Genomic DNA, 13,232 nt, shown 5'->3' on the forward strand with positions numbered 1-13,232 from the left:
AAAACCTGTGAATCAAGAATTATCTTAGAAGCCACTAGGCTTCTGAAGAGCCGGCATAGTGCTTTTTAACTGAGGGTGAGTACTGAAAGTTAATGTTAGCAATTGCACCAATTTTGTGATTAATTTTCTGGCTATTTAAACTTTAATGGGCATTTCAGGTGCAGGACAGTGTTAGCTAAATCAGTTTATAGCTTTTAGCTTTGATGAAAACTTCTGTTTTACAATGCATCATCAAGACTAATTTTAAACAGATCCTCACATTGCTTCAAGGAGGCAGCATTAACAAGAGCCCTGAGCATGGCTGACAGGAAAAGTTATAAGCAATACAAAAACACTAGGTGCCTTCATTGGACTAGACCCAGATCAGCTGGGCTTGGGAAAGCATATTGAACAGTAGCTGAATTACAAGAAATAAAAAACGCATGTTTCATTGTAGCTGCCAACTCTGCCTGAGAATCACATTCCCATTATAGCCCATAAAACTGGAAATTGCAACTAATGGCAATAATGGGACCAAATCCATCCTAGATGCTTGGAAACAGAGATAAACTGCATTCTTCCACTTCAGCRTGGCCCAAAGTGCTATAAAAGCCAATTAATCCCCAAAGAAATAAGACAGTTTATTTTCCAAGAAACTGTACCAGTGAGAAGGAGGCTTCATATCTTGATACCCAAGCTCCAGAGAAGCTTCTCTGGCAAAGTCTGGAAAGGGAAAAGCCTTTGCTTCTTCCACTATGTCTCTTTTCCACACAGTGCCTGAAAATCTGGACTTTTGTGATATCCTCTGCTTGCACTAGTGCTCCAAATACCCAAGACTCTGGTTAAGTCTGCTCAGATATATCAAATAACTTTTGGGCAGCTCCTTTGCCTCTTGGAGCAATCAGTCCTGAGATTTCTTGTCTAAATTAGCTTGAACCAAGTCCTTCCTGCCTATCTTCTCCTTTTATGGGATATATGTATTCTCCTGTTACACTCCCTGTTGAGCTGATAGAGAGTATGTTACAGATAAGACCTCAGAGCTCTCAGGAGGTTCAAGAGAGCAGCAAGCCCTGGAGAGCCTCCATGCTAATCTAATTACAGTGAGCAATGAGCTGCCTCATCACCAGAGCCCAACGGGTCTTACTGTAGAAAGGCTTTGGAAACAAGTAGTATTTGTGGGTTTAGGTTCTGGCCTTTAACACAAAGTTGAGCAGAAACTAAATGTCAATTGATACTCATCTGTAGATAAGGAAATGGAAAAAATAGCATCTGAGCTCTAGGAGCCAATTGGGAGCTCTGGTAATTTTTCAGATTAGGCTAGGGAACTGGAGACTCAGTGAAGTAATTTGTTTACACATACTTGACTTCTGAAACTGACTTTTAAAATAACTCAGAACCATCAGGACATGCTCCTGCTCAAGACTATAATTGTTGGAGTCTGCTTTTACATCTATCTGGCACATGCTTGAGTGGTGACCCAGTATTCCCAGGGGGATAGCACGCAGGCTGTGAACTCACATTGTAAAACAGACAGATACTGGGTGTATTAAACCTTTGGGAGCACTGGAAAGCAAGGAAAGTTTCCATGTTTACTCTTGGTAGGCATACACAACCTCTGTGCACAGAGCCATAGTTAGAGATGAGCTCTGAGGTAAGTGCCCAGGGACGGGAGAAGACAGATGCGACCCCAGACCAGCTACAACATGTCTCCACTGCTTTTGGGTAAGCAGAAGCCTATGTATCGAGGTAAGAAAAATGCTCTGCTTTATTCACTCTTACTCTTTCACTTTGATCCATTGGCACAGAGAGAGATAGGTATTTAAAAGCATCATGCTCACCCCATCCCATCCCTCACTAGCAGCAAGCAGAGCACTTTTCTTCCTCTTTCATTCCTCTCTCAAATTACAGCAATAAGGATGTGCAGCTGAAAGTTCAACCGCTGATCTTTTTTATCAGAGCCATTCTAGCACACAGCTGGAAAACTGGGTTCCTGTCTCTAGCACCACTGGAGCATGCTGAGATTATGTTCCCATGGATTTTTCTGCAAGGATGTTTCTTCAAGCTTCTGGATTTACTGTTCCTCAAGTATGGGAAATAGAAAGGGATCTGGCAAGTGTGATATCAAATTCTTCCTATGGTCCAGCTACCATATCCTGAGAAAGACTCAAATTGCATAAAGATTTATGCTTTAATATGTTTTTAAGATGCCTATGCTTTAATTTCTGTAATGCATTTCGATTTACACTGACTGAAAGGAGAGCAGAAGCTAGACCAATTGCAAAAATTCACATATTAGAGGTGGAATCTCCATATCCTGTATGTGGGCTTAAAAATGGGATAGTTTGGCCTCCAAGTGCTTGGTTTGTATTGAGGGATGCCTCTTTGCAAGTTTTCTTGCAAATGTGACCCTAGCTGTCACTTCATCTCTCATGGGATGAGGAAGAGTCCCTTGCCTTGCAACATTTTTCCTCACGCCTCAAGYTTTTTTTTTTTTTTTTTTTTAAGCCTACAATAGATTCACTCAAACAGCCAAACACTCCCTGAAAGCTTCAGCTCCGACGGATTTCTGTCTGTCAGATGCCAAAGCCTGTGTACAGACAACTGCCTCTTCTAATCATGTCCTGACTTTGAGGAGCCAGAGGCTGTTGCTCAGAGGACATGTGATGACAACTGCTTGGTTAACAGGTGGGGCAAGACAGTAAGTTCAGACAGTGAGTAAAGATAATTTTAAATAGCAGTAAAAGCAGCATACCTATTTGCCAGATCAGGGAGTCATATAATTGATGATTCATTGCCATAGTACAATAAGAGCAAAATATATAGTGGAAATACTGAACTAGGTAAGAAGAAGAGCACAATTCTTGTCTGCGTAGTAGATGCACTTCGCTCCAAGGTAGTAGTCTGTCAACAGTAATTTGTACTATCCATAGCAAGCTCTAAATCCAGAGCCCAGCAAACAGCACTGAACACATTTTGACACAGTATCTTTCATATCTGAGATACTACAAATGCTCTTGCCGAAGCTGTGAATGGCTCTTTCTGCATGGCTCTTTCTGTAGCTGCATATACTATTGTAGCACTGCAGCAGCGATATGGAGCTGGTAACAGCTCACTGCAGCTTTCAGCATTGCAGCCCCAATTCTCAAGACAGTAGTCCTGGAATAGATGTCTGTCCAGRGCTTCATGATTGTCTTCTGGCACTTTTCCAAAAGCAACTCAGGGAATTTTAAGTAACTGAGAGGCAAGCAAGAGCCATTAGATTTCCACCTACCCCAATTCCAATACCCCTTAGTTTTGATACATAACATTATGTCCATTGTATAATTAAACACAGCTTTGTCAATATGACTCACTATGGCCTATTAACCCAAACATCACTAATCTGTCCTCCCACAGCTCTGGTTTCACAGTCCTGTCTCTTAACACACTCTGATATTCCAGTCCTAGATTCCTCCCTCATGACCTCCGAGCATGGCCAGCTCAGAGAGTCCCACACATAGAGACAAATTTAATTTTGCCAGCCTGAGGATGAGGGTCAAGCCTGAAAAGTCAAAGGAGAGTCCTGAAAAGTCCATGGATCCTCCCCCAGCAGCTGCCAGCCAGCCTGCCCTTATCTGGGTTAGACAAGTGGGCAACAAGGTCAAGACTATCTTCCGCATTTTGGCAATCTGCTGCTCTCTTGGGCAACTTCCCATTTTTGCCAACCCCTATAGCCAGCTCTGTCTCAGGATGTCCCAGGCTTTGGGACAATTTTCTACCCTTATTACTGCCTTTCAAATCCTTTTCAAAATCTTTACCAGCTGCCATTCTGCGGAGAGACACTGAAGCTAAAGAAAACCTATGCTGAAAGTCACCAAAAAGCTAATTTTTACAGCCCAGCTCTTCGTCAAGGACACTTTCATCTGTGAAGATCCCTCAGGGCACACTAATAAAAGTGGAGTGTAACAACACAGTAGTGTGTTATGGCCTTATCTCCCTCGGGGGGGCTCAGCAAACAGACAAATTGTGGAGCTGCCCCTCTGCATCTGCACCCTCTGAAGTATAACAGAGATTATATATGTTTCACTTGCTCCACAGCTGCCATAAGGGAGCACACTATTCATTTGCAGAAGTTAGAGCCAGGCTTAAAAATTCCATTAATTAAGTGTTGGTGGATGTGTTTGGAAAGACGTTCTGGTAAATATAGTGCTATAAAGTGTTTCTCTAGAAACAGAAAAAAGTTCAACAATATGAAAAGTACCCAGGCTGTTAACAGCTACCATTCCTGCTGAGCAGAGTCCGGGCTCTGTGAAGGCTTTGGTGCAGAGAGCTTTTCACAGGGCTTTGTTTGGCTATCAATGATTTTCGGCAGATAGTGCAAAAACACAAAGTGAACCTCTGCACCAAGCCTCCCTTCCCTATGCTCTCCTGCTTAGCTCCCTTCCTGCCCCTGGTGTCAGGTAATGGGGAATATGCAGTGAAACTTATGGCTGCAAATTCAGAAATGCCGTGTGCTTTCAGGGCTCGCAGCTGGTGGGCTCTTGGGTAGGTGCCCAGCTGCCCCAGCACCCCAGAGGAAGCAGCTGGAGGTGCAGCACCTAAATCACACAACCCCCAGCAACTGACCTGCTTTCAAATGCCTACGAATACATGGTCCCTTTTCTTCAACAGCATAGTTTATATAATGGTTATACTGGAAGTTTTGCCTCATAGAGGACCCATAGGGTTTTATTTCACTCCTCTCTGGCACTGTGTGTTCTGCCTGCCATTATTCTTAAGAGTGAATTTGGTTATCTGTGGCAGCTGAACACACAGGAGAGGACACTGTATCACTTGTAGATCAAGGTATGAAAATACTTAGCTCTCATTTACTCTGATCACTGCACTGTTCCTCTCTGGAGGATACAGACGGAGAAGGTAGGACTTGGCAGAAAATCTGCTATGTCAGTGCATCCATCTCCCATAGAACTGCATGAGCGAATACCTTTCTGGACAGATGTGGCAGGTATTATAGGAGGATTAGACTTGATCTTCCTTTAGAAAGTGGACTAAAAAAAGAAGAGTGTTCTAAGCAGATTCTGTCCTATTAAATGAGATTTTAGCTGGGTATTTCCCACCTCAACAGAAATCTGATTAAAGAGGTTGAGATAAACAATGATTTAATGATCCAAACTGTAGAAGATGGAAAGGTTTTAAAAGAGCTTGTGTGTACAAGAATAAGCACTTATATTGCAACCTCTTTGAAAAATCTTAAACTATTTGCTTTCCACGAATCACCACTGGCAGAGCCTGTAGAGCACATAAGCTCTCTTCTAAAACTTTTCTATTTTCTATAGTTTGGGTCATTTAATCAGATGCGTATTTTGATCCAACCATTCAGTATTGCCTCCATCTCCTCTAAATGATCACGTTCCGTTTGGTTTTCTGCCTGGTCTGCTTCATTTCTCAGTTCTTGGCCTCCTCAGTCCTCTTCTTTGCTGGCTGCCAATGTCCCCAGCAAGGGGGATCACAGGGACTGAGACAACTTTGGGAACACACTGACTCCTCTGCTATGGCACCCGTTGGTGCTCCCATGGGGTGCTAGTTTCATCATTTTCTGCTCAGTGAGGGCAAGGTCAAGCATTTTGGGTCTGTCGCTCTCCTACTAGTGACTACTGCACCGGCTTTTCCCCGGGTTTAGATAAGGAGAGAAGACTCGAGCACTTTTCCTACCTCTTTCCATGACCAGCCATCCAGCTTCAGACAATATATTCCAGCCAGAACCAGCTGTCAGCTGCACTGCTTCCTCTTCACACTGTCCGTGAAGGAATGAGCCTTTTGGGGCAACACAGCAAAGCTCCAGAACTGGGAACTAACTTGGACCTAAAATCTGACTGAAGAGGATATATCATCAAGGAGTTCATTTGTCAGAAATATCTATGTCTGCTGTCCCTCTGTATGGGGACTCTGGGAATGACAGCTGGGTTAAATAATGAAATCTTCTCTTTGCTTCCAAACAAACACAACTAATTTGCCCAATTTGATTCCGTGTTCTCTCACCTTGCTTCTCATTTCTCAAAGTCAAGACAAAATTAAAGAACGCTACACAGGATGGCTGGAGGCCCCACATTTCTCAGAGTATTTCAAGCCACAAAATACCTTCAGTAACAATCTGGGAGAATTAAAGCTGATGATAAACCCAAGTTCAGAAGCAATTAACATCAATCTAAAATTCAGTTGTTTTGGGGGCTCAACTTAAAAATAAAAAGCAATTACTGTGGTGCCAAACTCAAATAATACATAGTTTTTCCACAGCTGATTTAACAAAAGGAGTATGCCTTCACCAAYAGCTACAATAAAAAGGCTTATATAGAAGTTATTTACCTGCACTGAACATTTTTGTGATTTTTTGCAAAAGCTTATTTCTCAAGAGCATAACAGCCAACACCTGAGGAAGCAACAAACTTTTTTACAGTGTGAGGTACACTGCGTAGCTCTAGCCACACTCAGAACTGAGAAAAACTCATTCAGAGAGCAGAGATTTCACCTTACCACTCAGGAACATGAGAAGAGCTCCAGCCAACAGAACCATGGTTCCTCTCTCGCTGTCCTGACTATAAAGGGACAGACAGCTCTTCCTCTGTTTCTTCCCTCCCAGTTATGGGCCTGAAGAACAGCAGAGGCTGTTACTGCTGGAGCTCGCATGCAACTCCAGCTGTCACAGTGGGGAGAATCAATCTCAGGCTTGAAGGTTGTATAAAGAGTCTATGTGTGAAGTGGAAAAGAATCAGGTTCTCCAAATCCAGAGCATAGCCTCCTGGGCTAAAGGCTAACAGAAATGTTTAAAAAGCCACCTAAAACACAGTTGTGTGGATAACATTTAGCATGCTTTAGTCGGGTGCTTGTCTAATGGAAACATCAGCCATCACGAACAGAAGTTTGCAGACTTCGAGGGAAAGAGTTCAGATCACCTAGAGTTAATGTTTGTAATCCTCCAGCCTTTTGAGCTGTTGTAAACAACAGTGGAGCCTGCCCATGCCAGAGCAAAAGCATTTCTGAAAGTTTAAGCTAATGGCTTTCAAACTGTGTCAGCAGAGCTTTTCTGAGCAGCGTATTGAACAAAGCATTGKAGCATCTTGCAGCTGTAGGGTGGTGGGAGAGTCACAGAGCTACACCATGAAAAGTACTCTGAGGTGTCTGGTCAGTCAAAACTCAGGCAGCCAAGGAGCTGGCAATACTGGACTTCCAAAACAATATTTATATTACTGGGAAGAATGAATGAACAGTGCATACTGGAGCTCAAAGAGGGGAAAACACATAAGACTGTCAAACCAGGCTGTCCAAAACTGGCATGCAAAATTTCACTCTCCTGTGCTCCCAGTAGTGTAAAGGAGTCAGATTTAGTTCTTCTGAGATACGAAGTGAATAGAATGCTGATAGGATCTTATTTGTCCTTGACTAGAGGGAACAGCATGCAGTGAGATGATGAAAGTCTTACCAAAGGCCTAAGAAGGCTTTAAAAGTATTTAATAAGGGCATTGCTCAGTTCTCTCTGTGCACGGTGTGTTTGCAACTTAAATTGGCAAGTACTCAAAGGAAGCAGAACTCTCCCTCTTCGGGCCTTTTAGGCTTCCTCAGCAAGGTCGGTAGGGGACATTCTTGGTATAAGGAAGCTCCTTTCACAGTTTTTATAGGCAGAGTTATTATGTACCTAACAGCTTACTGCAGGAGCCAACTGCCTGGTCTGTACACAGAAAAACAGGAGCCCATGGATTCCCGAGTGACTTATGTACATACAAGCTGTGTATATATTAGCTGGTAATTTGGCACAACATGAGCAGATGAGCAGACCAAAGCAGCTGGCACAGAGGGTCCTAAACCTGCAGGACAAGGCGAGGTATTTTGGACTACATTTAGGCCAGTCCCCTTGCCTGAATGGCCCCACTATGCCTGAACATGGATATTGCATGGTTTGAACCTCTAAGTTGTTCAGACCCCTATGTCCTCATTGGGGATTGGAGGGTGGTTGACAGAGCTTCTGGTTTAATTTCTTCAAAGAAGGAATGTAGCTCATAYGCTCCCTAATTAAGTTCCGTGAGATCTGAACCAATACACTGCATGTAGGGATGACAGGAGAAACTACGCTACTGCTCTGAACTAAAATGCCAGTGTAGACACAGTAAAAAAAAACATACCAAAACCATCTCTATGGATATTCAGCAGGTACCATTTTTCTTTTGCACCCAAAGAGAGTCAGCTTTTTTCCACTCTCTCCAAGGCTGTCATAATTATTGTTATTGYATGAAATTGAAATTGATTAATGCACCAAATTACAGTAGAACTGAAAGAGAACTCAAGACACATTTTAAAAGTTTGTACAGGTTCATTAGAACCTTGGGCAAACATCTCGGCATCAGCACAAACTGTAGTAATCTGCTTGCTAAAACATTTGCACCAGGTCTGGCTTCAAACAGAAGAGTCCAAGTAGTGCATCATAACCTTCAAATGGAGGAAGAGGCACCTTCAGAGTCAAGCGTTTTGTGCAAAACCTGTCAAAAACTCAAACATCTTCCATCTTCTGGATGGCTGGTGCACTTTGGGCAAACAAAAGTGCTCTCTTGCTCTTCTCCCTGGATTTACAGCATAGATAAACCCAGCACACAGAATACATCTCACTCAAAGGTGAAAAAATTGAGACCTTCTACAATTCTCCTGCTGGGGTGGAAGCTTCCTCAAAGCTTGTGTCACTGAGAGCTCAGCAGAGGACATTTTGCAGGAGTTCCTGCCCTTTGGCATGAAGGCATGAGCAGCAAACAGCATATGGTAACAGTTTTCGTTAAGTATCTTCTGTGCTAGAGCTGCTCAGTAGGAAGAGCCATAAACTCTTGTTTACGATGTGTCCAAATAATATTTTTACAAAGTTGTCTACAATAAAGACAACAGTTTTCCTTCATATTCTAATCCATTGAAGAGTTCAAATTTTCATTCTGAACCACCTGACAATATCTCATTAACCCACTGCATATAATAAATGTGTCTAATAATAATCAAGTCATAAGAAATCAGAAAAATCCTATAAAATATCAATCTGAAAAACTTGTGAGCTCATTTATTTTTCAACTCTAGAATTAGAGAAAATGAGGCCCGCCACCCCCTTGACTGTGATAAATACAAGTCCCAAAGCAGACTGTCTAAAATTTTCCAATAATGTTTCTCTAATTTGAAACTGCAATCTTTTGTAAAATTCATAATCACCTTTTTCTATGTAAATTAAACATTCTCTTCAACACTTATACTGCTACCTGCAGTGCTTCAGGTAGCTACAGAAATGTAAAGCTGTTCATCACCAGAAAGGTTTAGTATCCTCTGGGGCAGCTCATCATAGGATAACTGAGACACTTGTTCCTCTGAACCAAAGAGAAACGTGCTGTTTTCACAACGCTGAGTTCAAAACAAAATCGTTTCATCCACAACCTATTCATSTTGCTGTTGTCCCCATGATGTCAAAGTACCTCCCATTTCCCTAGGTTTTGGTCCCCTTCATAKCTGTACTTTCCACTGGAGTGTCTCTGAGCCCCTCAGGGAGGGTGAGTGAGGACTGGAGTGTTTTAATCTCTCTGACTCATGATGTGGCTTTGCACTCTGAAAAACAACGTTTGTAAACCCTTGGCTTCAGTAAAAAGAGTTCAATATTTCACGTCAAAAAAAGATTAAAACAGGGAACAGAAAGGAGAAACAACAGCTACTTACTTGTAGCTGACAGACAAAGTGCTTAAAAACAAAAATTCATATATTGGAAGAATGTGAGTCAAAATAAAATATATGCAAAAAAGGAAGTACTATATACACAACCAATCATGCAAAATGAAGGACTGTTATTACAGTTCAGAAATACAACCTCTAGGAAAAAAGGAATATAACCATTCCTGAAGTATAATGAAAGCGAGATCTGACCACAGTGTTTGATCAAAACAACTAGGAAAATTTATTTAGGAGAGCTTTCAAATTCCCATGGATTAGCATTTGTCAGATCCCCAAGAATATTTTATGTTGCCTTTTAAAATCTCAGTGGGARAACAGATGAAGTAATTTACCAAAGCAGAAATCTCTTCTCCGAGACCCTTACACAGCTCTCCCAGGGTAGGACCGAATGAGCCGATCACACTAACCGGTTTCCAGGAGAAGGCAGTCTCCTGAGCGACTGCTTCTGAAAACCTTTTTCCCAGGGCAGCTGCAAAGTGCATTTTCTGCGACAGGTTGACTGAAGGCCCTAGCAGAGTCGCCCTCCTCAGCTCTGCCCTCGCAGCCCCTCTGTGATGCCCACGCTCCCGAGGAGCTGGCAGACAAGCACCCCTGTGGTGGCAAAACAGCTCCATCCCCTCAGCATTTCTCATTTCACTTAGGCTCCACAGTGCACTGGAAAGCCTTGCAACCAGGAGCGGAGAGAGGCAAGCACTCATAAAGCCTAATTCTCCTAGGTATCACCATTTTTTTTTTTTTTTTACTCACTGAGAACAGTCTACTTAAGCTGCTGTAAGGTGCCACAAGTCTAAGGAATGTTTCATATGGAAAGAAAGAGTAAAAGTTGCCAAAGAGCTTTCAGAAGCATCAGCCTGAATTGTCAAATATGTCGATTCATGAATATTGTGACTCTCTGTTAGTTTTCATGACCTTCTTTGGGAGTGAGATTTTATTTAGAGTTTCACAGAAAATTCCTGGAGACAGCTGGTGGCAGCCTTTTTGCTCTGTGTCTGTTCAGCACCAAGTACCATGGGCACGTGCAGCTGGAACGTGAATTAGAGAGCAGAAGGGCACACACCTGCCATCACATCCTATAAATGGCCAGGGGCATAGTAGTGTCCATCAGCCTTGCCTGGACCATGATGAGGGCTGCTAGGAACTAAAATGGCACTCAAAAACAGGAAAAAAAGACAGTGATGTTTTGGCTCCTACAGCTGTTGCCAGAGTGAATTACAAAAATCCACCAGATCACTTAAAAGACATCCATGCTAGAATCTGCACCATGTCTGTCTCCAACAGTGGCAAATAGCATGTTACTGAAAAAATATAAGGTCAAGGTTAATACAATGTCATACCTCCCTCCTGGTATAGACACCGTGTTCCCATTTATCAGTGATTCAGACATTGGCTGAGCCAGTGTTTCTGTGCGCTTCTTGGTGTTTGTGAACTGATAGATTTTCCTTCTATGAATTTTGAATGTAAATGATGAGATGTATATTGGGGATTTTTTTCATGACAGTCAGAWATAGAAGATTTTTTTTCTAGTGTCTTCAGAGGAAGGAAGGAAAAAACTGTAGAGAAAATTTTCTGATGTCAGCAGCTAATTCCCTTTACAGAGAAAGGCCAACAGCATAAGCATCTAACTATCCTTCTGGTACTAAAAAGTCAAGACAAATTTCATTAAGCAAAATACAGTTTATCCTACCTCACATTAACATCAAGTTCTTCCATCACAGGCAATAGGCATAGGGAGCTGGGAGTTCAATGCCCATAGAAGAGACCTTGTCCTGCAGTGGAGAGAGTTAACAGTTATAAATTAAGGGTCGGGTCATGGGTACATGTCTACTCCAGTGAAGAAACCTCCATATACTGTTTTTTCCCCCTTGCTGGTCTCATTTCTCTTAAAAACAGCTTATGTAGACATGCTAAAATTAAATCATATCTTTGCAAAGAATTTTCACAACAGTTTTCTTTGTTACCTCCCTGGATATATTGTATCTCACAATGCTAAGGTGCACGAAATCAAGTTGAAATATCAGACAACCCATTTGTGACTCTGTATATAAGATCCATTCATGTCTAACACGGGGCTAAAAGAGTACTTCAAGGTCCAAGTGGTACTACTGGTGCTACTGAAACTAATGACAAAATTCCCACCTGTAAGAGTGAAGTCAGGTCTTCACCTGGAAGGTAAGACCAACTTTTAATCCATCCTATGCTCATCTAAGTGTGACATAGTTCACAATTTAAGCGTTAGTCTCCTTGACTAGTCTGTTCACGAAAGAAAAGTCTGGGTATTTTATCATCCTCTGCCAACTGTGGTCACCTGTGCATAGGCAGTGACACGTGTGTGAAGCTCTCTGAGCTGACCTCAGCAAGTCCACACTGAACAGCCCTGTGTCCTGTCTTGTGGACCTAGCTCAAGATCAGACAAAATACAGCTGGACAAATGTGATTCTGCTGCTTTAGCTATGTTATGCAATGTCAGGTCCCAAAGCACATAAGGAGAGGAAGCACACAAGCCTTCTCCACAAATGAAATCTCAACGTGCTCCCAAAAGCTTTCTGAAWTTTCCCACAACTGCTGCTTCAGAGACTCCTCCAGGTAAGTCCTTGGATTTAGATACTATAGGAAAAATACCATAKTAACTGTAACAAACACAAGCAACATAAATCAGTAACACAGGCACCATTCCTGAGATTTGTTTGTCAAGAGCCAACTTTTTAAGAAGTTATATTGCAGTGCTGGTGATACTGAGGAGATGGGTAGTGTGATATAAGTGACCTCTTCCAGTCTAAGCTTAGATGTTCCCACGCAAAATGATGCACAACAGCATACGCATATGTAAGTTGTATTGGGACTGAGTAGAGGACTAAGACTGCTCATGATAACTTCCAAGCTTTCAAAATTTAAWATAGTTTAAATACAATCTACTGAAGAAGGCTCGCAAATCCTGGATGTGAAAAGACAAGCGAGAATGCTTGGTAAATTAGTTTCTCTTTTTACATGAAATTAAAACATTTACTTACCACTAAATTAAAATAGGTTTCCTATGACATTATACTGTACAGCCTTATGAATACTTAATAGTAGTACTGTAATTACAAAAACTAAATGATTTGAGCTCAGGTTAAAGCAAATGTACTTACTCTCAGTAACACTCAGTGGTATAAATATTAATGAGATTTTTAATTCTATCAAAATACCATCATGAATTCAAAGAAATGAATATACCACACTAAAGACTTTGAGTTTTGCTGCTATTGATTCAGTGGGAAAAAATGGGATAAGTTTTGGGGATCACACATTCAAAATATATTCTCAGTTCTTCAGACTGTTGATTGCCCCTTGTGTTGTGTCTGTAGAGAGCCAAGTACAATGGTATTGCTGTGGCACAATTAATAATAAAGCAAATAAAAGTAATGTTATTTTGGTTTCTTGGATTCAGAGAAAAGATTTGAATAACGTTGACTCAGACTTCCTGGATGTAATGCCAGGTTTGCACTGTAAGTGAACACCCACTATCCAGGCCTGATTCAGTGTTTACCAGTACT

General features: G+C 41.8%; 1 protein-coding gene across 1 annotated transcript in view; it reads right to left on the bottom strand.

The window, feature by feature from the left end:
* Positions 1-11,456, bottom strand: part of HTR4 (5-hydroxytryptamine receptor 4) — a 93,260-nt gene extending 81,804 nt beyond the window's left edge. The window contains exon 1 of the mRNA XM_085317839.1: positions 11,384-11,456. Within this exon, the coding sequence (XP_085173965.1) occupies positions 11,384-11,409 (26 nt within the window). The 5' untranslated portion in view covers positions 11,410-11,456. The remainder of the gene's footprint in view (positions 1-11,383) is intronic.
* Between the last annotated feature and the right edge of the window lie 1,776 nt (positions 11,457-13,232).

This window comes from Rhea americana, unplaced genomic scaffold (assembly GCF_003343005.1).
Source record: "Rhea americana isolate MKP2758 unplaced genomic scaffold, rheAme1 scaffold_51, whole genome shotgun sequence".
Lineage (NCBI taxonomy): Eukaryota > Metazoa > Chordata > Aves > Rheiformes > Rheidae > Rhea > Rhea americana.